The following is a 22,806-nucleotide window of genomic DNA, read 5'->3' as shown; positions in this document are numbered from 1 at the left end:
AATACCTGACCCAGAGAAATGGTGACATCATAAATTATCACTGTTATTTTAAGCCTGCAAAGTAGTGGGGTAATTTGTGGTACAGCAGTAGATGATACTATCTGTGATACTGCTGCTTGTGAAAATCTCTATAGGGACTTCCCTGATGGTCTAGTGGTGCAGACTCCACGCTTCCAAAGGAGGGGCCCAGGTTCTGTCCCTGGTCAGGGAACTAGATTTCATATGTCACGACTCAAAGTTCACATGCCACAATCAAACATCTCACATGCTGCAAAGAAGACTTGGCACATCCAAATAAATAAATAAGCAAAAATAAAATATTTTTTCTGAAATGAACTTCTATATTTTGTTTTTAAAAATCTTTCCCCCTGTATTATTGAACATAATTGATACATAACATTGCATAAATTTAAGGTGTACAGTGTAATGACTTGATATATGTTGCAAAATGATTACCAAATTAACTAAGTTTACACATCCATCACCTCACATAGTTATACTTCTTTGTGTGCGATAAGAACTTTTAAGATCTACTCTTAGAAAATTTCAGAAAAAAAAAAAAAAGAAAGAAAATTTCAGGTACACAATACAGTATAAACTATAATCATCATGCTATATCTTACCTTCCCAGAATTTATTAGTCTCAAAACTGAAGGTTTGCCCAGGAATTCCCTGGTGGTTAGAACTCTGTGCTTTCACTGCCGAAGGCCTGGGTTCCATCCCATGTCAGGGAACTTAGATCCACAAGCCACTAGGCTCAGAAGAAAAAAAAAACTGAAAATTTGTACTCTCTAACAACTTTCACTTCTGCCCCTGGTAACCACTAACCTGCTCTCTTTCTATGAGTTCAGTTTTTCTAGAGTCCACACATTAGTGAGATCATACAGTAGCTGTCTTTGTCTGACTTATTGTAAATAGCAAAATGCCTTCAAGTTTCATCTATGTTGCTGCAAAGGGCAGGATTTCATCTTTTTCATGGCTAGGTAACATTCCATTGTGTATATACATACCACAATATACCACATCTTCTTTATCCACTCATCTGCTGGTGTATACTTAGACTACTTTTGTGTCTTAGCTATTGTAAACAATGCCACAAGGAACATGGAAGTGATTTCATTTCCTTCAGGTATATAAGGATTGCTTTGGCCCTCAGGCCCTTTTGTTGTTCCATGCAAAATTTAGGATTTTTAAAAAATTTCTGTAAAAATGCCTTTAGAATCTTGATAGGGATTGCATTGAATTTATAGATGGCTTTGTGTAGTAGAGATGTTTTTTAACAATATTAACTCTTCCAATCCATGACCATGGGATATCTTTCCATTTATTTGTGTCTTCTTCAATCTGTTTCATCAATGTCTTATATATTTCCATGTACAGATCTTTCACATCCTTGGTTAAATTAATTCCTAAGTATTTTATTGTTTTTGATGTTTATTGTAAATGGAATTGTTTCCTTTAATTCTTTTCCAGATGATTTGCCATTAGTGTATAGAAATATACAAAAATATCTAAAAACATCTCAATTCTAATGGTGCTTACTCTTTAGTGGGTCATCAGTGCCTATTCATGAAACAGTATGCACACAAGAATCCATTCTATTCATCTCCAAATCATAGGAAGTTGTATCATCCCCGTCGCTAAAAGGATATAGGGTGGAATCATTTGGTAATGACAATTTTGAAGAATAAGTCTGAACTCTATGAGCTGATTCTGATATCTTCTTGAAATCTGTAAGCAGGGAGGGAGACCCTGAAATAAAAAATAGGTTAGAATAATAGTTATCTTAACGCCAGGAACATTTTAAAATATCATTTGGAAAACCACTGAACTACTTGCAAGAGAATACAAATGGGTCACCTACATTCTTTCAGTAAGATGACACACATCAGAAAGGAAAATAAAGATATCTGCAATTCAGTGTAACTAGTATGTTTTGTAACAACAGTGATGATGATGATTAAACCTAATTATGGAACCCACCTATATCTTGAGCTTTCCCAGTGGCTCAGTAGTGAAAAATCTGCTTGCCAGGCAGGGAATGCAGGTTTGATCCCTGGGTTGGGAAGATCTTCTGGAGATGGATATGGCAACCAACTCCAGTATTCTTGCTTGGGAAATCCCATGGACAGAGGAACATGGCGGGCTACAGTACATGGGATCACAAAAGAGTTGACCATCACCTGTATCTTAGATCAGTTTATCCATTCCTTTTTCCCTCTTATTTGCCACAAAGAGATTATCTTGCTCTCACATTTTAAAGGATAAGTCAATAACTAAATCACAATATAAATGGCAAAGTGATGGTGAGAAGAGCACATATTAAAATAATCAGGAGAGAACTCTGAAGAAAGATGCTCCTTTTGTATCAAAATCATTCCATTGCAGTAACTTACTGAAATGATGCAGTAGAGTTCCAATGCATACAAGTTTATCCACAGAGGGGGGTATCTTGGCCAGTGAGCTTCTTTCCCACGGGGGTAGTTGACAAAATTCTTCCAGCAGTGACCATACTCTAAGGAAACACAAATCTTGGTTCATGCAACACATACAACAGAAAGTTGAATCCAACCTAAAAATATATCATGTATAAATCCCTCTGGCCTGTTTCCTGCTGGAGAAGGACTAGACTCTTTCAGCATCCCTAAAAGGAACTGGAGTGGGTGCCCAGTCCCTTCTCCAGGGGATCTTCCTGACTCAGGGATAGAACCTGGGTCTCCTGCTTTGCAGACAGATCCTTTACCTTTTGAGCCACCAGGGAAGTTTCCCAAAAGGAGCTCAGCAATTAAGATGGTAGAGAGGGGGCTTTGCTGGTGGCTCAGTGGTAAAGAATCCACTTGCCAATGCAGGAGATATGGTTCAGTCCCTGAGCTGAAAGCCACAACTGTTGAGTCTGCGCTCTAGAGCCCAGGAGCCACAACTACTGAAGGCTGAGCACCCTAGAGACCTCACTCAGCAACAAGAGAAGCCTCCACAATGAGAAGCCAGAGCACCGCAAGTAGAGAAGAGCCCATACAGTGATGAAGACCCAGCACAGCCAAAAATAAATAAATTAATTAATAAAGTAAATAAGACAGGAGCCAGGAAAAAGCCATCTCTTTGATGCTTTCTTTGCTATGAATTTCAAAAGTGGGCTTTTACTCTATTTTGGGCTTTCACTTCAGAGACTTCCCGTCTGGGATAATCCAGTCTCCTGGCCTAGAAACATACCACCACCACCACAACCTCTCATAAACACCTAAGATTCTTGGCTTGTTGTTTTCACCTGGGGCTCTCATGACCTGGATAGTCACACCGCTGTGAAACAGGTCTTTGAGTCCTTGCCGGTTTTGCGGATCCATGTGCTGGAAAAGCCGTGCTACGTAAATAACTAGGGTCACATTGGGATGCTGATTCAAAAATTCTCTAATGGCCTTGGAGCATTCCCAGCAGGGACTCCAGGACAAGTACCAGAAGATGGAGCAGCTGATGGATGGGCAAAAATATCTTTCTGAAGCAATTTTTTCTATAAAATTGCGTTCAACATGCTTGGTGGTGTTTTTGCCCGAGTGTCGCCAGACGTCCCGGCTGTTGCCCCACTGGATTTCGTAGAGCAGACAGGCCTCTTTACAGAATTTTCTGGGGTCAAAGGAGAATTCAAATTCCCAGGGCTCAATTCTTCTCCTGAAATATAAAAAGCACCCCCACCCACCCACCCCATGTCGTCATGTCATCATTTGAGGGAAGGCAAAAGAAGAAGAGGGTGGCAGAGGATGAGATGGTAGATAGCATCATCAACTCAATGGAAACAAATCTGAGCAAACTCTGGGAGAGAGTGAAGGACAGGGAAGCCTGGCGCGCTGTCGTCCGTGGGGTCGCAAAGATTCCGACATGACTTAGCGACTGAACAACAGAAATAATTTCTTCTCCTTTTCTATCAGGCAAACCTAAAACATGACATCTCAGGAATTTTTTTTCTATTCTATATCTCAAAGTTATCTGGGGAGTTCTGTTTGGATTATCAGAGTTTCTCTCACAAACAGGGAAGAGATTTTTTTCCAACTCGTGTTATTGGGTTACCACTCTCTATACCATGGCTTGGTAGTCTTGAATTCAGGTGTAAATATGTCTTTGTTTCTCTTTTAAAGTTTTCTTACTATATTCTAATCTTATTTATTTTGGCCTCACAGCTTGAAGAATCTTAGTTCCCACAGCTAGGGATTGAACCTGGGCCCTCGGCAGTGAAAGCTCTGAGTCCTAACCACTGGACTACCAGGGAAGTCCCTCTGAACTTTCTGTCTCAGACTTAGAGATGACCTGTCTCACTCAATCTTCATTATTCCTCAATGGAATAGATTTTTTTTTCTTTTTCAGGTGTGGAGTCCTCAAATTGCCAACAGAAGTCTATTACCAACTCTGCGAAGAAAGTCATTTAGCCTCAGGATTCTTCCACATTCAATTATATGTATACTAATTCCTCATAAGAAAGAAATTCAAATTTCTCTTGAGGGCATCTTTATTTTTTTTTTCCCCAGTTATTTTTATTAGTTGGAAGCTAATTACTTTACAATATTGTAGTGGTTTTTGCCATACACTGACATGAATCAGCCATGGATTTACATGTGTTCCCCATCCCGATCCCCCCTCCCACCTCCCTTCTCATCCCATCCCTCTGGGTCATCCCAGTGCACCAGCCCCGAGCACTTGTCTCACGCATCCAACCTGGTCGAGGGCATCTTTAGACATAACACTCTCTGTGGGTCAAAGTTATGACTCAGGGAAAACTCAGAATTATGCCAAGGACTCTGCAATATGCTTGAGTCATAAGTTTATTACATTCTCATATTCTCCACTCATTCCTAAAGGATCACTTAATTTATTTTATAGAGCAACCCTCCCACCCATCAAGAGATAATATGTTCCCTGACAAATCTCTCTGTTCTAGACTTACAGATGAGGGCAGCGGGGAGGAAGGAGAGGGTGAGATGAATGGTGAGAGTAGCATGGAAGCGTATATACTATCATAAGTAAAATAGATAGGCAATGGGAATTTGCTCTATGACTCAGGGAACTCAAACCAGAGCACTTTAACAACCTAGAGGAGTGGGATGGGGTGGGAGGCAGGAGGGAGGGTCAGGAGGGAAAGGACACATGTACCTCTATGGCTAATTCACGTTGATGTATGGCAGAAATGAAACCAATATTGTAAAGCAATCATCAATCAATTAAATATAAATGCAATTTTTAAATAGGTCTAGGGAGTCCAGTGGTTAGGACTCCACTCTTCCATTGCTGGGGGACCTGGGTTCAATCCTTGATTGGGAAACTAAAATCTCCCAAACCATGTGGCATGGTAAAATTAAAAAAAAAAAAAAAAGTCTAGAAAATGGGCATAGGGTTTAAAATAGGAAGATGCAAGTGACAAACCAGTTTTCTGAACTTTTCACTAATTTCTATGAAAACTTGTGATTTAAAGAGAGAAAAACTATAGAAAGAGAATAACAAAAGAAAGCTGGAAGATAGTTTTTTTCAACTGAAACCCAAAGACATAGGAGGGAAGACACAAGAAGAAATAATAAGCATAAGGAGTGGAGTTGCAAAAACAAAGAATGGGCGCATCAGAAAAGAGGAAAGGAACAATAAGGAAATTGTAGTCCTCCCGCTCCTACATGCTCATTTATTTTGGGTTGAGTTAAATGTGTACTATGATAGTAGAATTCTTACCTCAATGTGGGATCTCCCGCTGGAGGACCTGTTGACCAAGAGATGATCACGTCAAGCAACACCCATATGTACAAATCGAACCGCTAAGAATAAAGGCTGTATTCTTCTAAACCCACAAATCATATCAGAAAATGCAGCTGGAGGATTCTCTCTCGGGATTTCCCTGGTGGACCAGTGGTTAAAACTCCCTGCTTGCACTGCAGGGGCAGGAGTGCAATCTCTGCTTTCAAACCTAAGATCTGGCATACTGCCCAGTGTGGCCAAAAGCAAAAGTCAACACACACAAAAAGGCATCAAGTGCCAAGTAAATGCATCTAAAGCACTGTTTAAGACATCTCCATGTTATTCACAGGGCTTCCCAGGTGGCTCAGTGGTAAAGAATCCGCCTGCTGATGTAGGAACCACAGGAGACTCGGGTTTGATCCCCAGGTCATGAAGATCCCCTGGAGGAGGAAATGGCAACCCACTCCCTTATTCTTGCCTGAGAAATCCCATGGAAAGAAGAGCCTGGTGGGTTACAGTCCATGGGGCTGCAAACTCAGACACAACTGAACACACACACATGCTATTCACAAATTCTCCAAATATTTTGTCTTATTAAAAGAAAAATACACAGTAAACTATCAAAAACCATAATGGAAAAGAAAAGAAATCTAAAATAAAATATCAACCTGAATTTTCTTAGTTGAGCATTCAAGACTTTCAACAATATGTCTTCAAATTTGTTTTTGGGGATGGAGAGAAGGATAAATTTGGGAGACTGGAATTGACACATTACTGTATATAAAATAGATAATAAGAACCTACACTATATAGCACAGGGAACTCTACTCAATGCTCTGTAATGACCTATATGGGAAAAAAATCTAAAAGGAGTGCATACATGTATATATATAACTGCTTCACTTTGCTGTATACCTGAAACTAATACAACATTGTAAAGCAACTATAGTCCAATTAAAAAAAAGAAGCAAATTTGCTTTCTAATCACATTGCTGATTGCTTCCAAAAACTCTTCTGTAGCCTGATCAATTCATTCATTATATTCCACACACAATCTTCAGAAAATTCCCTTAAACTCCTGGTGTCAGTCAAACAGGAATCTCCTCCTCTTTGCCAACCAAAATTCTGCCCTTTCAAGACCAAGTTCAAAACCCACCTCATCTGAAAATCATTTCCTTCCACAACCTGGTATTCTTCCTTCCCCACGAATTTTTCTAACACTAAGTAACAGAACCTTAAATAATCCATTAACATGCCCTGGTGCTAGAACTTCAGCTGCTATCTTAAATTTTCATCTAGTAGTTGTATTTTTTAACTTAAGTTTTTTATTATGGTGAAACAAGCATTGCTTTAGTATCATCTGATTAAAATCATTTATGGTATGAACAGGTGGTATTAATAATCACACCACCACCAATAAGAAGAACTCCTATTTAAGAATAATATGAAAATATTAATAAATAGGAAAGTTGGAAAATGCTCATGAATACAAGCATGAACCAGACACATATGCACACACATATAAGCAAGCACACACAGAGTTTTGGAGCTTTTCAAGAATATGGAGATTTCAGGCCCCCCGACCATTTACCTCTGTCAGAAGCCATGGTGCTCTGTGTCTGGACTTTTTCCTCTGGAGTTATATTGTGCTAATTGCCACTGCCCAGCAACCTGCCCCAACATAGTTTCTGCAGGTGTGACCACTGCCACCTGTTTGATCAGAGGATGACTCATTCCTGAGTCTCGGGCAGATACTAGGTATCTAGACCGTACAGAGATCAAACTAGTCAATCCTAAAAGAAACCAACTCTGACTGTTGCTGAAGCTGAAGTTCCAATACTTTGGCCACCTGATTCGAAGAGCCGACTCATTGGAAAAGACTCTGATGCTGGGAAAGATCGAAGGCAAAAGGAAAAGGGGGTGGCAGAGGATGAGATGGTTAGATAGCATCACCAACTCAATGGACAAACTCTGGGAGATGGTGAAGGATAGGAAAGCCTGGAGTGCTGCAGTCCATGGGGTCACAAAGAGTTGGACACAACTTAGTGACTGAACAACAACAGACTGTACAGACAGGTAGCAGATGAAGAGGGCAGTTGGTGGGGGTTGATAAGAAAGCTTATGATGCAGATAATTAATCTTGTAGCCTAATTCACTGAGAATGGATGTAGGGATATCTCCCTTTAAAGTTAAAGAAGACTGGCACATTGCTGTTTACTGGAGAGAAGAGAGGAAGAAGAAAGGGAAGAGCGAATTGGCCTGGTTCTGTGACCTGAAGGTTTTCATTGTTACCTGGTGAAACAGTGAGGCCTTGCCCTTCATTATTCATTAATTTCTAACTTCCTCTTATTTTGCTCTTCACCTCAGATTCTCTTGGAAAGGGGTGGGGCATTATAGATGCAAAATCAAAAGAACTTTGGTCTCTGAGTCAGGGAATTATTATAGTGTACAAGTTTCAGGTGATTTCTTTTGCTTCATGAAGCTAAGATTAAGTGTATGGCCCTGTCCACTTCCGCTTCCTTATCTGCCTTGAAGAAATGACTACTATACTCCCTATTGCCATTGCCTCCTGTTGCCTGAATTCTGAGTTCAGCTCCTCTGGGTTTGAGCAAACACACTCCCAGAACTGAGGTCACCCTCAAGACCTAAGGCTCCCTCTAGAGTTTCCCTGGTGGCATAGACAGTAAAAAAAATCAGTCTGAAATGTGGGAGACCTGGGTTCAATCCCTGGGTTGGGAAGATCCCCTGGAGGAGGGCATGACAACCCTCTCCAGTATTCTTGCCTGGAGAATCCCCATGGACAGAGGAGCCTGGCAGGTTCATGGGATGGAAGGGTCAGACATGACTGAGCAATTAAGCACAACACAGGGTCTCACAACTACAGCCCCTGTACGTTAAGTCTCAAATTCTATGAACCCTACACCTAAACTCTAAACATAAGATTTTCACTGGTGCACTGGGAAGACCCAGAGGAATCGGGTGGAGAGGGAGGTGGGAGGGGGGATGGGATGGGGAATACGTGTAACTCTATGGCTGATTCATATCAATGTATGACAAAACCCACTGAAATGTTGTGAAGTAATTAGCCTCCAACTAATAAAAAAAAATAAATAAACATAAGATTTTCTTAATCGCAAAATCAAGCTGGAGCTGGAAAAGATGAAGCAGATGTTTGGAGTGGCAGGCGATAGTTTTGAAGAAGGGGCAGAAGTGCCACATCATAAATAAAGGTCCTTCAGGAGCCAAGTCCATGGGGTCACAAAGAGTTGGACACAACTGAGCAACTGAACTGAACTGATCCCTGGAACGTATACATATGTAACTTTACAGTAGCACAGTAAACTTTGCAGACTGACTAAGGTAAGAATCCTGCAGTAAGATCATCCTGAATTATACAACTGGTCTCAATCTAGTCTTAAAGACTTTTATTTATTTTTCTGGCTGCACTTCTTGGCATGCTGAACTTCCCTGACCAGAGATTGAACCCACAGCCGCTGCAGTGAAAATACAGAATCTTAACCAGTGGACCCCTAGGGAAGTCCAGAGACTTTTATAAAAGGCAGGCAGAGGTCTTCCCTGGTGGTTCAGTGGTAATGAATCCATTTGCCGATGCAGGAGACATAGGTTCCATCCCTGATCCTGCAAGATCCCACATGCCCCTAAGCTACAACTATTGAAGCCTGTGCTCTAGAACCCGGGAGCCACAACTACTGAGCTAACAAGCCATAGAGCCTGTGCCATACAACAAAAGCCATCGAAATGAGAAGCCCCTGCCCACCACAATTAGAGAAACGCCCTCACAGCAATGAAGATACAGCACAGCCAAAAATCTAAATAAATAAATAAATTCTAAAAACAAAAAAAAATGTAAGGAATGAAACTGGGTCACTTGTAGAGCTGTGGATGGACCTAGAGTCTGTCATACAGAGTGAAGTAAGTCAGAAAAACAGATGTGTTAGTCGCTCAGTCGTGTCCGACTCTTTGGGAACCTATAAACTCTAGCCCGCTAGGCTCTCTGTGAGATTTCCTAAATGAGAATACTGGAGTGGGTTGCCATTCTTTCTCGAGGGGATCTTCCCAACCCAGGGATTGAACCCAGGTCTCCCATGTTGCAGGAGCATTCTTTACCTCCAGAGCTACCAGAGAACAACAGGTATTGCATATTAACTCATATATATAGAATCTAGAAAAATGGTACAGATGAACATATTTGCAGGGCAGGAATAGAGATGCCGATGTAGAGAACGGACATGTGGACACAGGGGAGGAAGGGGACAATGGGATGAATTGGGAGTAGGCTTGAAAGAAATACACCAGCATGTGTAACACAGATAGCCAGTGGGAACCTGCTGTTACAGCATGGGCAGCTCCGATTGGCGCTCTGTGATGACGTGGAAGGGTGGGATGGGGTGAGGACTGCAGGAGGTCCAAGAGAGAGGGATATATGTATACATATAGCTGATTCACTTCGTTGTCCAGCAGAAACTATCACAACATTGTAAAGCAATTATACTCTAATTAAAAAAAGACTATAAAATATAAATGTTCAATTTAGGTTAGTGTCCTATTCCTGTTATACATTTTTAAAAAACACGTAAACATATACCCTTGTAATCACTCCATAATCAAGATATTTAAGCTTGTCATCACCGCCCCAAATTTTCATGTTTGTTTGCAGTCAGTCCTTCTACTCCCAGTCCTAGGCAACCACTAATGTTTCTATCACTAAAGATTAGCTTGGATTCTTCTATAATTTCATACAAAAGGAATCATATAATGTGTCAAACTTTGATGATTGCTTTTGTGAAATAAAATTCACATTTATGGCAAGACAAGAAAAATTTAAATACAAAAATTCTTCTCTGGGACTTTTCTGGTGGTACAGTGGATAAGAATCCACCTGCCAATGCAGGAGACACAGGTTCAATCCCTGGACCAGGAAGATTCCACAAGCCCTGGGGCGGCTAAGCCCAAGTGCCTACAGCCCCAGCTCTGCAACAAGAGAAGCCACCACAGTAAGAAACCTGAGCAACACAGCGAAGAGTAGATTCTGCTCGCTGCAACTAGAGAGTAGCCCATGTTCAGCCACAAAGATCCAGGGCAACCGAATATAAAAATAAATTTTAAAAAACTTCTGCCCTTTGACCTCTCCCCCTTCACATTGTGAATTGTGTATTTACATTATGCATGAACCAAACCTCCCCCATTGGCAGGAATACCTGTTCAACCATAAACTGCAAATCCTAGTATCAACAAGACAACTCCTTAAAAGATAACATTCCTTCTTGATCTTTATAAAGGGTTTCAGGACCCATCACAATGGGACTTAAATCTGGAATATGTACACTGTCATTTAATGTACAGCCCTCTGTCTCAAAAAACTTATATGAACCGTGTCTCATCTTCTAATGAGCAGAACAGTTCTCAGAGCTTCCTGGGTTATAATCCTCAAATTTGTGGGCAATAAAAATTTTCAATTCTTTCTTGTATAAACTGATTAATTTTTCATCAACACATTTTTTGCTCAACTACTTTGTGAAATTGATCTACATGATTAGGTGTATCAGTGGTTCATTTCTTTCTATTTCTGGAATTCTATTATACGGTTATGTTACAACTTGTTTATTAATTTATCCTTTGGTGGACTTAGGCTAATTTTATAGTTTTAGGCTATGGTGAAGAAAGATGATGTGAACATTGTGTACAATTCTTTGTGTAACCTTTTTTATTTTCTTCTCTTGGGTAAAGAAGCTGGAAGTGAAATCGCTGGATCAAATAGGTAAGCATTTAACTTTTAAGAAAATTATTGGACTGTTATAATACTTTACACTCTGACCAGGAGGAAATGAATATCCAAGTCGTTTGATGTCCTCCCCAACACTTGGTCAGCCTTTCTAGTTGCAGTAATTTCTGTGGGTATGTAGATTTTAATTTGCATCTCCCTGGTTCTTAATGATGGTGAGCATCTTTTCATGTGCCTGTTAATTATTTATATATCTTCTTTTTTGAAGCCTGTTTGAGTGTTTTGTCCTTTTTTAATTTTTATCTCCTTACTAATTTGTAAGAATTCTATACATATTTTAGATACAATTCCTTTGTCATATCTGTATATATGTTTTCTGTATATATATTTTCCTTAGTATATACCTGTATATATTTATATGTATCTGTATATATATATATATCTATATGTTTTCTTTAGTCTCTGACTTGACTTTTCATTTCCTTAATGGTGTCTTTTGAAGAATAAGTGTTCTTAATTTTGGGGAAGTTCAATTTATCAATCTTTTTTTTAATGGTTAGCTGCCGAGGTCCAGCCCCAGTAGGACCAGGAATACCCAAGGGATGAATGGCGTAGGCGAGGAAGAAGACAGACACACGCAGAAGGTTGCGTAGAAGGGGTAGCTTGTTTTTTATTTTTATGATAGCTCAGTTTTTATAGAATGAACATTACCTCCCCCTTAAGTCACCCCCTATTACATCAGATATTGTTTTGTGCTTCTGTCAATATTTTTCTTTCCCATGTTTTCCCCCTATGCATTCATCTAGAACGTTTCCGATTACAGGGTTTATTCTTAAATGTCCCGTACATAGTCTTCTTGCCTCAATGGCCTAACATTTTCATTCTAACAAAACAATGTTCTACAAATCTCAGGTATAGTGTAAATTCTTTAGACAATAAAACAATACATGGGAAGGGTCACAGTAACATGTTTGACATTTCTGAGAATAGTACCATGAGAAAAACCTTGATATTTTTCTTTACCTGAAACCACAAAATCTCAATTTGCAATGATTAACTGTTAAACAGCAAAAACACCTCTAAAGAAGCAAAACACCTCTATTAATAGTGAGATAATGGCAGTGAAGCTGGTTAATATAAATCTTCTATTGAAATCCTATGTACCCTATTTTCTACTTCTACAAAAATACCCATAATATCCCATGTTGTTTAAAGAAAGGGAAACAATGAACAAATAGCAGCAAAGAAATAGCAATAATGAAAACCCTCTCAACCAAAGAGCAAGTAAACTGAAGCAGTATATCTTCTTCTAAATCTAAATGCCTCTACTCTTTTCTATTCTAGAACATTATAATCTTTTAAGCAAGCAGCCAAACTATACATGTGGCCTTTTCTTTTCTGACTTGATGTTTATGATCATGTCCTGAGCCAGAGCAATAATGAGCATTTCCAAAAAGGCTTGGACTCTTCCAGGGAGGCCTTATTACTATATATTATATTTCCAAAAATTAATAGAAAGCCCAACAACAGTAAGACAGAAGGAGGACAGGGACATACTGGGCCCCCGGGGCAACCTCGAGGGGAAGAGCTGCCTTGCAGATTCCTCTCTCATCCCGTGACCTTGTCATGGCCTGGGCACGTCCTGGCGGCTCCTGACAGTTAGCACTTTTTGGATCTTATCTACGAAGTCATTACCTACTCAAAGGACATGAAGACATTCTCCTATATTTTCTAGTACTCGTGGTTTTAGTTTTAGCTTTTATACTAGGTCTACAATCCGTTTTTTGAGTTTGTGGTGTGATGTTAAGAGTCAGAGTTGACTTTTGCTCATATGGATATGTTAGGTAGTTAGAATAGGGAAAAGGAGTCCAAAATGGCAGTGGCTAAAAGACAAGGAAGGGAAAAGCCCGCGAAAATAGAACAAAGGAAGGTCAAAGAAATGTCAGAGGACCGGAGTGAGGACTTCAGGTAGAACAGCACTCCTGGTTGAGCCCAATTTGCATAGGGCAGGCCCAGGGGGAAGAAAACATGAGGAGCCAAGCGTGCTCTCTCTCCCACGTGCATATGCGCTCTCTCTCTCTCTCTCTCCCTCTCTCTCTCTCTCCCTCTCTCTCTCTCTCCCCCCCACCTCACCCGCCCCACCCCCTCCATGCGCTGGTGTGTTCCTCCACTCTCTTCTCTTCTTCGAGGATGGATTCTCCTGCTATCTTCTAAATAAAATAGAGCTGTAACACTGATTTGTCTAAGAGCTATGACATGGTTTGTCTAAAACCCGAGAGCTGTGATGTGCAGACGGCTTTAATGTCCATTGCTCCAAATCATTGTTGGGACAAGAACCGAGGAGCATACACTCACCTGACAGATATTATATATTACTCAGCTAGGGCTACCGCAAAATAGGTGGGTTAAACTATAAAAATTTATTTTCTCAGACTTTGGAAGGTTAGAAGTGCAAGATCAAAGTTCCAGCCAACCTGGTTCTGGTGAGAACTTACTGGCTTGTAGACACAGCCTTTTCACTGTGTTCTCACCTGAACTTGCTAGTTTCCCTGGTAGCTCAGATGGTAAAGAATCTGCCTGCCATGTAGGAAACGGGTTCAATTCTTGGGTCAAGAAGATCCCCTGGAGAAGGAAGTGGCAACCACTCCACTATTTTTGCCTGGAGAATCCCATGGACAGAGGAGCCTGACAGGCTACAGACCATGGGGTCCACGGGGTAGCAAACAGTCGGACACGAGAGTAACTAACACTTTCACTTTTACCTGATCTTATGTTGTGTATCCAGCCTGAAGGGGTGGGGAGCTCTCCTTACAAGCACACTAATCCTCTTAGATTAGGGTTCCACCCTTATAAGCTCATTTAACCTTAAGTAGTTTCTCAGATGCTCCCATTTTCAAATATAGCCACATTAGGGGTTAGAACTTCAATGGAAGAATTTGGCAGGAGGATTTTCCCAGCAATCCAGTGGTTAAGAATCCACACCTTCAGCACAGAAGGTTCCATAGGTTCCATCCCTGTTTGGGAAACTGGGATCCCACATGCCCTGCAGTGCTGCCATAAAAGGAAAAATAGAATTTAGGGAGTACACAAACATTTTACCCATAACAGATATCTACATCATGTTCCCATATATGGTTAACTGGGTTTTGTAATGGTGGTACTAAATCTCTGTCTATGCTTAGTTGCTCAGTCATGTCCAACTCTTTGCGACCTCGTGCACTCCAGCCCACAATTCTCCAGGCAAGAATACTGGAGTGGGATGCCATGCCCTCCTCCAGGGGATCTTCCCAAGCCAGGGAGCTAACCTTCAAACGTGCTATATTCTTTCAGTTACTTAGGTATCAGTTTCCCTTGGCAATGTTTTGTGATATTCAGTACGTGTCTTGTATAGTTTATTAAAATTATCCCATAGTATTTCATGATTTTAATTTGACTATAAGTAATATTGGCTTTTCTTTTTTTAAATTTCATTTTCTAACTCTTCATTGATAGTATAGAATTGATTTTTGTATATTCACCTTGTAACTTTTGGAAAGAAATGTTACCTTTTTTTAGGTTCTTCTGGCTCTTTTTGGCCATCTCATGCGAAGAGTTGACTCATTGAAAAAGACCCTGATGCTGGGAGGGATTGGGGGCAGGACGAGAAGGGGACAACAGAGGATGAGATGGCTGGATGGCATCACCGACTCAACGGGCATGAGTTTGAGTAAACTCTGGGAGTTGGTGATGGACAGGGAGGCCTGGCATGCTGCGATTCATGGGGTCGCAAAGAGTCGGATAGGACTGAGCGACTGAACTGAACTGACTGGTCTAAGAATTAAACTGACATGAGACATATAACAGGAGAAAATCAAACAAAAATTTGATAACATCTATACATGGGGGATGCAGGAATAGGAAATGGCAACCCACTCCAGCACTCTGGCCTGGAAAATCCCATGGACAGAGGAGCCTGGTGGGCGAGAGCCCATAAGGGTCGCAATGAGTCCTTTATGACTGAGCATGCACGCATACACGGGAGTGAAGTCGCTCAGGCGCGTCCGACTCTTTGCGACCCCATGGACTGTAGCCTACCAGGCTTCTCTGTCCATGGAATTTTCCAGGCAACACTACTGGAGTGGGTTGCCATTTCCTTCTCCAATACTCGGGAGAGACCCAGGAAAATAGAATCACCTGTCACAATGGCCGAAGCCCTCACATCAGCTAAAGACAAAAGAAGATTCTGGGATAGTGGTTTGGGACCTCAAAGGTGTACATCCATTCTAAGTCACTTCAGTTGTGTCCAACTCTTTGCGACCCTATAGACTGTAACCCTCCAGGCTCCTCTGTCCATGGGATTCTCCAGGCCAGAATACTGGAGTGGGTTGCCATTTCCTTCCCCAGGGACCTCAAAGGGGAGGCAGATAATTCACAGAGAAATGAAAAACCACATGGTAAAGAGATGTCTGCCGAGCTGTACAGAGACAATGGGACCCAGAGTGGCTTCTCACCTCTAGGTCCTGCTCAGTCTCTCTCCACCACACTCAACCCATATTCTTGGCAGATAGTTCTGGTGACAGCTCTATTCTGGAAAAGGCCCTTTATCTCAATTCTTTAGACAGCTAAGGGGGAAAGTCAAAGTTTCTGCTTGAGGTTTTGTTTGTTTGACTCTTTGATTGTTTTCAACTTGAAATAATCCACATGTCAAAGAGACATTTGAGGGAGGTATATTTTGCTCCCCTACATAACCAACCTGTAAACTTGCTAACTTCACTTATTTCTAATTTTTTCTTTTTTTTTTTTTGGTAGATTCCTTAGGCTTTTCCAAAGATTATGCTGTCTGCAAATATAGACAGTCTAACTTTTTCCCAACAAGTATGCCTTTTTATTTCTTCTTTTTGTCTTATTGTAATGGTTAAGGATGCCAATAAAATGTTCAATGGAGAAGGTAAGAGGTAATGCCCTTACTTATTCTCAATCGTAGGGGTATTTAGAAACAAAATTTAATTGAGAAAATTTGAAAATCTAATTGGCTTTTTTTAAACTTCTCTCTCTTTTTTTTTTTTTTGCCGAGCTATATCTTTGTTGCACCACAAGAGCTTCTCTTTCTCTCTCTCTCTTTCTTAAAGGGCTTCTCTAATTACAGCACGTGAGCTTAGTTTCCTCAAGGCATGTGGGCTTAGTGCTGAAACCATGACACTGCATTGGAAGGTGGATTCTTAACCACTGGACCACCAGGGAAGTCCCTAATTGGCCTTATTAAAAGATTCATGAGTTGGGCAACATCCTGTCTAGCCAGTCAACAGAAAGGAGCTCCAAAGGACTCCAGAAAAGGAAAGATTTTTAATAGCAGGGAGGATGTGGGACAAGGAAATCATAAACAAACGAAGTGATTCTTTCTGGCAAGGTTATTTCCTTTGGGGGAATAAAAGTGTCTATTAGGCACATTACTTCTCTGGTGCTGACCAGGAAATTCCAGACTGACCTGGTAAGATTACATTCCTAGGCAAGGTTGAAACTGCATTTAGTTTAGGTAGCTATCAAGTCTTGGTTTAATAATGTGGGCTTAACATAAGTGACTACATTTGGGGCTTATAATTTCTTAACAGGAGGAAGCATTCAGCTGTTCTTTTCTTTTTTTTTGGCCATGCCATGTGACTTGTGGGATCTTACTTCCCTGCCAGGGATTGAACTCAGACCACGGCAGTGAAAGCGCCCAGTCCTAATCACTGGATCACCAGGGACGGAATTCTCTGTTATTCATTTTTAAGTATGATGTTAGTTATAGGTTTCCCACAGGTGCCCTTCATCAAGCTAAAGAATATTTTCTCTATTTTGTTGAGAGTTTAATCACTAATAGTTGTGACATTTGTCATATTATTGTTTTTGCATGTATTGGGATGATTAAATAATTTCTCACTTTATTCTGTTAATGTTCAATTGCTACATAGTATTGTTTTATAATTCTTCAAATTTTATTCATATCTATGGCTTTATTGCCTTTCTCTTAATTTTGGTTTTTTCTCTATTTATGTACATATAAATTATATATATATATATATATATATAAATTGCTGCAATGCATAACTTTCAGGATCTTAATTTCCCATGCAGGGACTGAACCCAGGGCCAGGGCAGTGAAAGTGACCAGTCCTCACCACTGGACCACCAGGGAATTCCCTTCTCTTTTTATCCTTTGAAGCATATGCAAGACCTCTACATGGAAATAAACCTACACATCTATGGTCAACTGGTTATATGTATTTTCTTTTTAGTTTTTAACTGAGGCAAACAAATACATAAAATTTAGTATCTGAAGAGGAGGAATGGTCACTGAGGGTAAAGGAATGAATATAAAGAAAATCCAATGTTAATAAACACCTCAGGGGACTTCCCTGGTGGTCAAGACTTCTTCCAATGCAGGGTTCTCCCAGTGCAGGTTCTATCCCTGGTCAGGGAGCTAAGATCTTACATGCCTCATGGCCAAAAAACCAAAAGGTAAGCAGAAGCAATAATGTAACAAATTCAATAAAGACTTTAAAAAACAAACAACAACAACAACAAAAAATAAAATAAAAAACAAACAACAACAACCAAACACCTAGGGAAAAAGGCTCAGTGCAAGAGATAATAGTGTCTCTTATCTCAATTATGCCAGATATCTGAAAGGATGAAAGGATCTCTACTGAGATCACTACTGCTTTGGGGATCCTCACAAGATCTCCACTGAAAGCCTGCTAGCCTGAGTAACCTCCCCTGAGAGACATTGTTACAGGATATGATAACAGACCACACTAATTATTAATGACCAAATGGAACTTTGGTAATGTGCCCATAGATTTTTATTTGAGTGTTTTGCTGTAAGGAACCCAAGTTCTAAGAGGGTGGATATTGTAATACTTTGACATATAGATAGCCAAAAAGCACATGAAAGATGCTCAACATCATTAATCACCAGGAAACTACAAAACCACAATGAAATAGAACTTCTTAATTACCAGGATGGTTATAATTAAAATATATATATACATATATATATATATATATATATATATATATATATATATATGTATTTTACAATAAGAAGTATTGGTGAGGGGAATTCCCCGGCAGTCTAGTGGTTAAGACTCTGCACTTCCAATGTAGAGGGCATAGGTTAGATCCTTGGCCAGGGAACTAAGACCCCACATTCCACATGCTGCAAAGGGTGACCAAAAAAAGAGAGAGAAACCTTTGTGATACTAGCTGAAGTGTTTATTATTGTCTTAAGTAAAAAAAGAAGTGGTAAGGAAACAACCCATGAACAACTCTTGATATTCTATTTATGCCATATTTTATGTTAAAAGAAAATTTAGGCTTAACCTAATTTGATGTTTGCTGTCAAAATCCAGCCTCTATCCACCGGGACCAAACTGAATCTAGGAGACAGAGTTTTGGGTGAAGCAGAAAAGAATAGCTTTATTGCTTTGCCAGGCAAGGTGAGCCATGGTGGGCTAATGCTCTCAAGACTGTGTGTCCACCTTGGAAAGGGTAGCGAGGAGTCTTATAGTTATCGTTCAAGGAGCAGGGTGGTTGATACAGATCAGGGTATGTGCGAAGTCTGCATTTGTTTTTCATCCATAGACATCTGAAGACACTCAAGGCTGGCATCAGGTAGTCTCCTGATGGCTTCTGTGGTTCTCAAAGTTATGGAATTGTGGCCTTCTCTCTGGGATGAAGAATGCGTACAAAGAATGGAATGTAAAGTTGTTGTTCAGTTACTAAGTCATGTCCAACTCTCTGCAACCCTATGGACTGCAGCATGCCAGGCTCCCCTGTCCTTCACTATCTCCCAGAGCTTGCTTAAACTCGTGTCCATTGTGTCAGTGATGCCATCCAACCATCTATCTCATCCTCTGTCACAGAGGCCCTTCTCCTCCTGTCCTCAGTCTTTCCCAGCATCAGAGTCTTTTCCAGGGAGTCAGCTCTTTGGATCAGGTGGCCAAAGTGTTGGAGCTTCAGCATCAGTCCTTCCAATGAATATTCAGGGTTGATTTCCTTTAGGATCAACTGGTTTGATCTCCTTGCTGTCCATGGGATCCCCAAGAGTTTTCTCCAGCACCACAGTTCGAAGAGTTCAAAAGAGAAAAATATCAGGTGCAATGATACAACTTAGCAGAAACAAGACAAGACATCTGAAAAACAAGTCAAAGTGAGTTAAAACAGATCAGAGCCTGATGGAAGCTATTTGAACTAGTTTTTATAAATCTAGCTGGAACATCACTTGATGATAAACTACCCGAAGGCAGAATTTGTGCCCTTCTTTCTGCCTTTCAAGGCATTCAATAAATGTCAAATTGAATTAAAATGAATTAAATTCATGGTGAAATTTCGCCTGTGGTACGTGGATGGACCTGCCATTAAAGAAGATCTTAAGTCTTGAAATGTTCTGAAATAGCTGTGCTATACACATTGTATATAACATATTTTGGAATTTGTTTTGTGCTGTTCTGCCCCAGTCACAGCATACAACTTGACTTTCCTGGCACATGCTATTTATAGACTGATCTAAGTGGACATTTAAGATTCCAACAGAGAAGCAGGACAATAAGAGAATCAAGTCATGAAGCAGTAATGCTTTTTTTTTTTTTGTAGCTTCAGGTGTGGTAATGGCCTCAGGAGGTAACCTAAGTCAGAAGTGACTAAACCTGCCAACAGCAGAACTCCTAGCAGAAGGAAATAGCCACTATCTTTTCAGTAACTTAAAAAAATAACAACTCAAATAATAACATGAAAGCAACTCAAACTGAGACTCTGTAACAACCCAGAGGGATGGGAAAGGGTGGAAGGGGAGGGAGGGTCAAGAGGGAAGGGACTTATGTATGGGCTTCCCAGGTGGTGTTAGTGGTAAAGAACCTGCCTGCCAATGCAGGAGACATAAGAGACACAGGTTCGATCCTTGGGTTGGGAAGATCCCCTGGAGGAGGAAATGGCAACCCCCTCCAGTATTCTTGCAGAGAGAATCCCATGGACAGAGGAGCCTGGAGGACTACAGTCCATAGGGTCACACAGAGTCAGACATTATTGAAGGGACTTAGCACACACACACACACGGCTAATTCACGCTGAAGGATGGCAGAAACCAAAGCAATATTGTTAAGCAATTATCCTTCAATTAAAAATAAATAATTTTAAAAATAACATGAAGGTATTAAAAACAGACAACCCCCACACACAATCTATCAATCTATTTCTTTGACTCAGGAAATCTGTTAGTAACAATTTAGCTCAATTCAAAATTAAATTTAGCAATACAGTCTCAAGAATTGTGGTCAGTCGAATTGGTAACACACTTTCTTTTTAAATGTGTTTATTTATTTGACTGTTTTGGGTCAGACTGAAATTGAAGAAAGTGGAGAAAACAACTAGACCATTCAGGTATGACCTAAATCAAATACCTTATGACTATACAGTGGAAGTGAGAAATAGATTTAAGGGACTAGATCTGATAGAGTGCCTGATGAACTGTGGACTATGGACGGAGGTTCGTGTCACTGTACAGGAGACAGGAATCAAGACCATCCCCAAGAAAAAGAAATGCAAAAGAGCAAAATGGCTGTCTGAGGAAGCCTTACAAATAGCTTTGAAAAAAGGGAAGCGAAAAGCAAAGGAGAAAAGGAAAGATATACCCATTTGAATGCAGAGTTCCAAAGAATAGCAAGGAGAGACAAGAAAGCCTTCCTCAGTCATCAATGCAAAGAAATAGAGGAAAACAACAGAATGGGAAAGACTAGAGATCTCTTCAAGAAAATTAGAGATACCAAGGGAACATTTTATGCAAAGATGGGCTTAATAAAGGACAGAAATGGTAGGGACCTAACAGAAGCAGAAGATATTAAGAAGTAGCAAGAATACACAGAGGAACTGTACAAAAAAGATCTTCACGATCCAGATAATCACAATGGTGTGATCACTCACCTAGAGCCAGACATGCTGGAATGTGAAGTCAAGTGGGCCTTAGGAAGCATCACTATGAACAAAGCTAGTGGAGGTGATGGAATTCCAGTTGAGCTGTTTGAAATCCTGAAAGATGATGCTGTGAAAGTGCTGCACTCAATATACCAGCAAATTTGGAAGACTCAGCAGTGGCCACAAGACTGGAAAAGGTCAGTTTTCATTCCACCCCAAAGAAAGGCAATGCCAAAGAATGCTCAAACTACTGCACAATCTCACTCATCTCACACGCTAGTAAAGTAATACTCAAAATTCTCCAAGCCAGGCTTCAGCAATACGTGAACCGTGAACTTCCAGATGTTCAAGTTGGTTTTAGGAAAGGCAGAGGAACCAGAGATCAAATTGCCAACATCCGCTAGATCATCAAAAAAGCAAGAGAATTCCAGAAAAACATCTATTACTGCTTTATTGACTATGCCAAAGCCTTTGACTCTGTGTATCACAAGCTGTGGAAAATTCTGAAAGAGATGGGCATACCAGACCACCTGACCTGCCTCTTGAGAAACCTGTATGCAGGTCAGGAAGCAACAGTTAGAACTGGACATGGAACAACAGACTGGTTCCAAATAGGAAAAGGAGTATATCAAGGCTGCATATTGTCACCCTACATATTTAACTTATATGCAGAATACATCATGAGAAACACTGGGATGGAGGAAGCACAAGCTGGAATCAAGATTGCTGGCAGAAATATCAATCACCTCAGACATGCAGATGACACCATCCTTATGGCAGAAAGTGAAGAAGAACTAAAGAGCCTCTTGATGAAAGTGAAAGAAGAGAGTGAAAACGTTGGCTTAAAGCTCGATATTCAGAAAACTAAGATCATGGCATCTGGTCCCATCACTTCATGACAAATAGATGGGTAAACAGTGAAACAGTGGCTGACTTTATTTTTCTGGGCTCCAAAATCACTGCAGATGGTGATTGCAGCCATGAAATTAAAAGATGCTTACTCCTTGGAAGGAAAGTTATGACCAACCTAGACAGCATATTAAAAAGCAGATCCATTACTTTGCCAACAAAGGTCCATCTAGTCAAGGCTGTGGTTTTTCCAGTGGTCATATATGGATGTGAGAGGTGGACTATAAAGAAAGCTGAGCACTGAAGAATTGATGCTTTTGAACTGTGGTGTTGGAGAAGATTCTTGAGAGTCCCTTGGACTGCAAGGAGATCCATTCAGTCCATCCTAAAGGAGATCAGTCCTGGGTGTTCACTGGAAGGACTGATGTTGAAGCTGAAACTCCAGTACTTTGGCCACCTAATGGGAAGAGCTAACTCATTGGAAAAGACCCTGATGCTGGGAAAGATTGAGGGCAGGAGGAGAAGGGGACGACAGAGGATGAGATGGTTGGATGGCATCACTGACTCAATGGACATGGGTT

General features: G+C 40.5%; 1 protein-coding gene across 1 annotated transcript; it reads right to left on the bottom strand.

Annotated features, from left to right (window-relative positions):
• Positions 1–366: 366 nt before the first annotated feature.
• APOBEC1 (apolipoprotein B mRNA editing enzyme catalytic subunit 1) lies at positions 367–7,343 on the bottom strand. Its single transcript, XM_043440923.1, has 5 exons — positions 7,298–7,343; positions 5,704–5,731; positions 3,266–3,663; positions 2,397–2,515; positions 367–1,752 (listed from the first exon to the last, which is right to left on the bottom strand). Exons 1-5 carry the CDS (start codon positions 7,311–7,313, stop codon positions 1,603–1,605), a joined length of 711 nt encoding a protein of 236 aa, XP_043296858.1. The 5' UTR covers positions 7,314–7,343; the 3' UTR covers positions 367–1,602.
• Positions 7,344–22,806: the final 15,463 nt, after the last annotated feature.

The sequence above is a fragment of the Cervus canadensis genome, chromosome 21, assembly GCF_019320065.1.
Source record: "Cervus canadensis isolate Bull #8, Minnesota chromosome 21, ASM1932006v1, whole genome shotgun sequence".
Lineage (NCBI taxonomy): Eukaryota > Metazoa > Chordata > Mammalia > Artiodactyla > Cervidae > Cervus > Cervus canadensis.
This window is presented reverse-complemented; position numbering and strand designations above follow the sequence as displayed.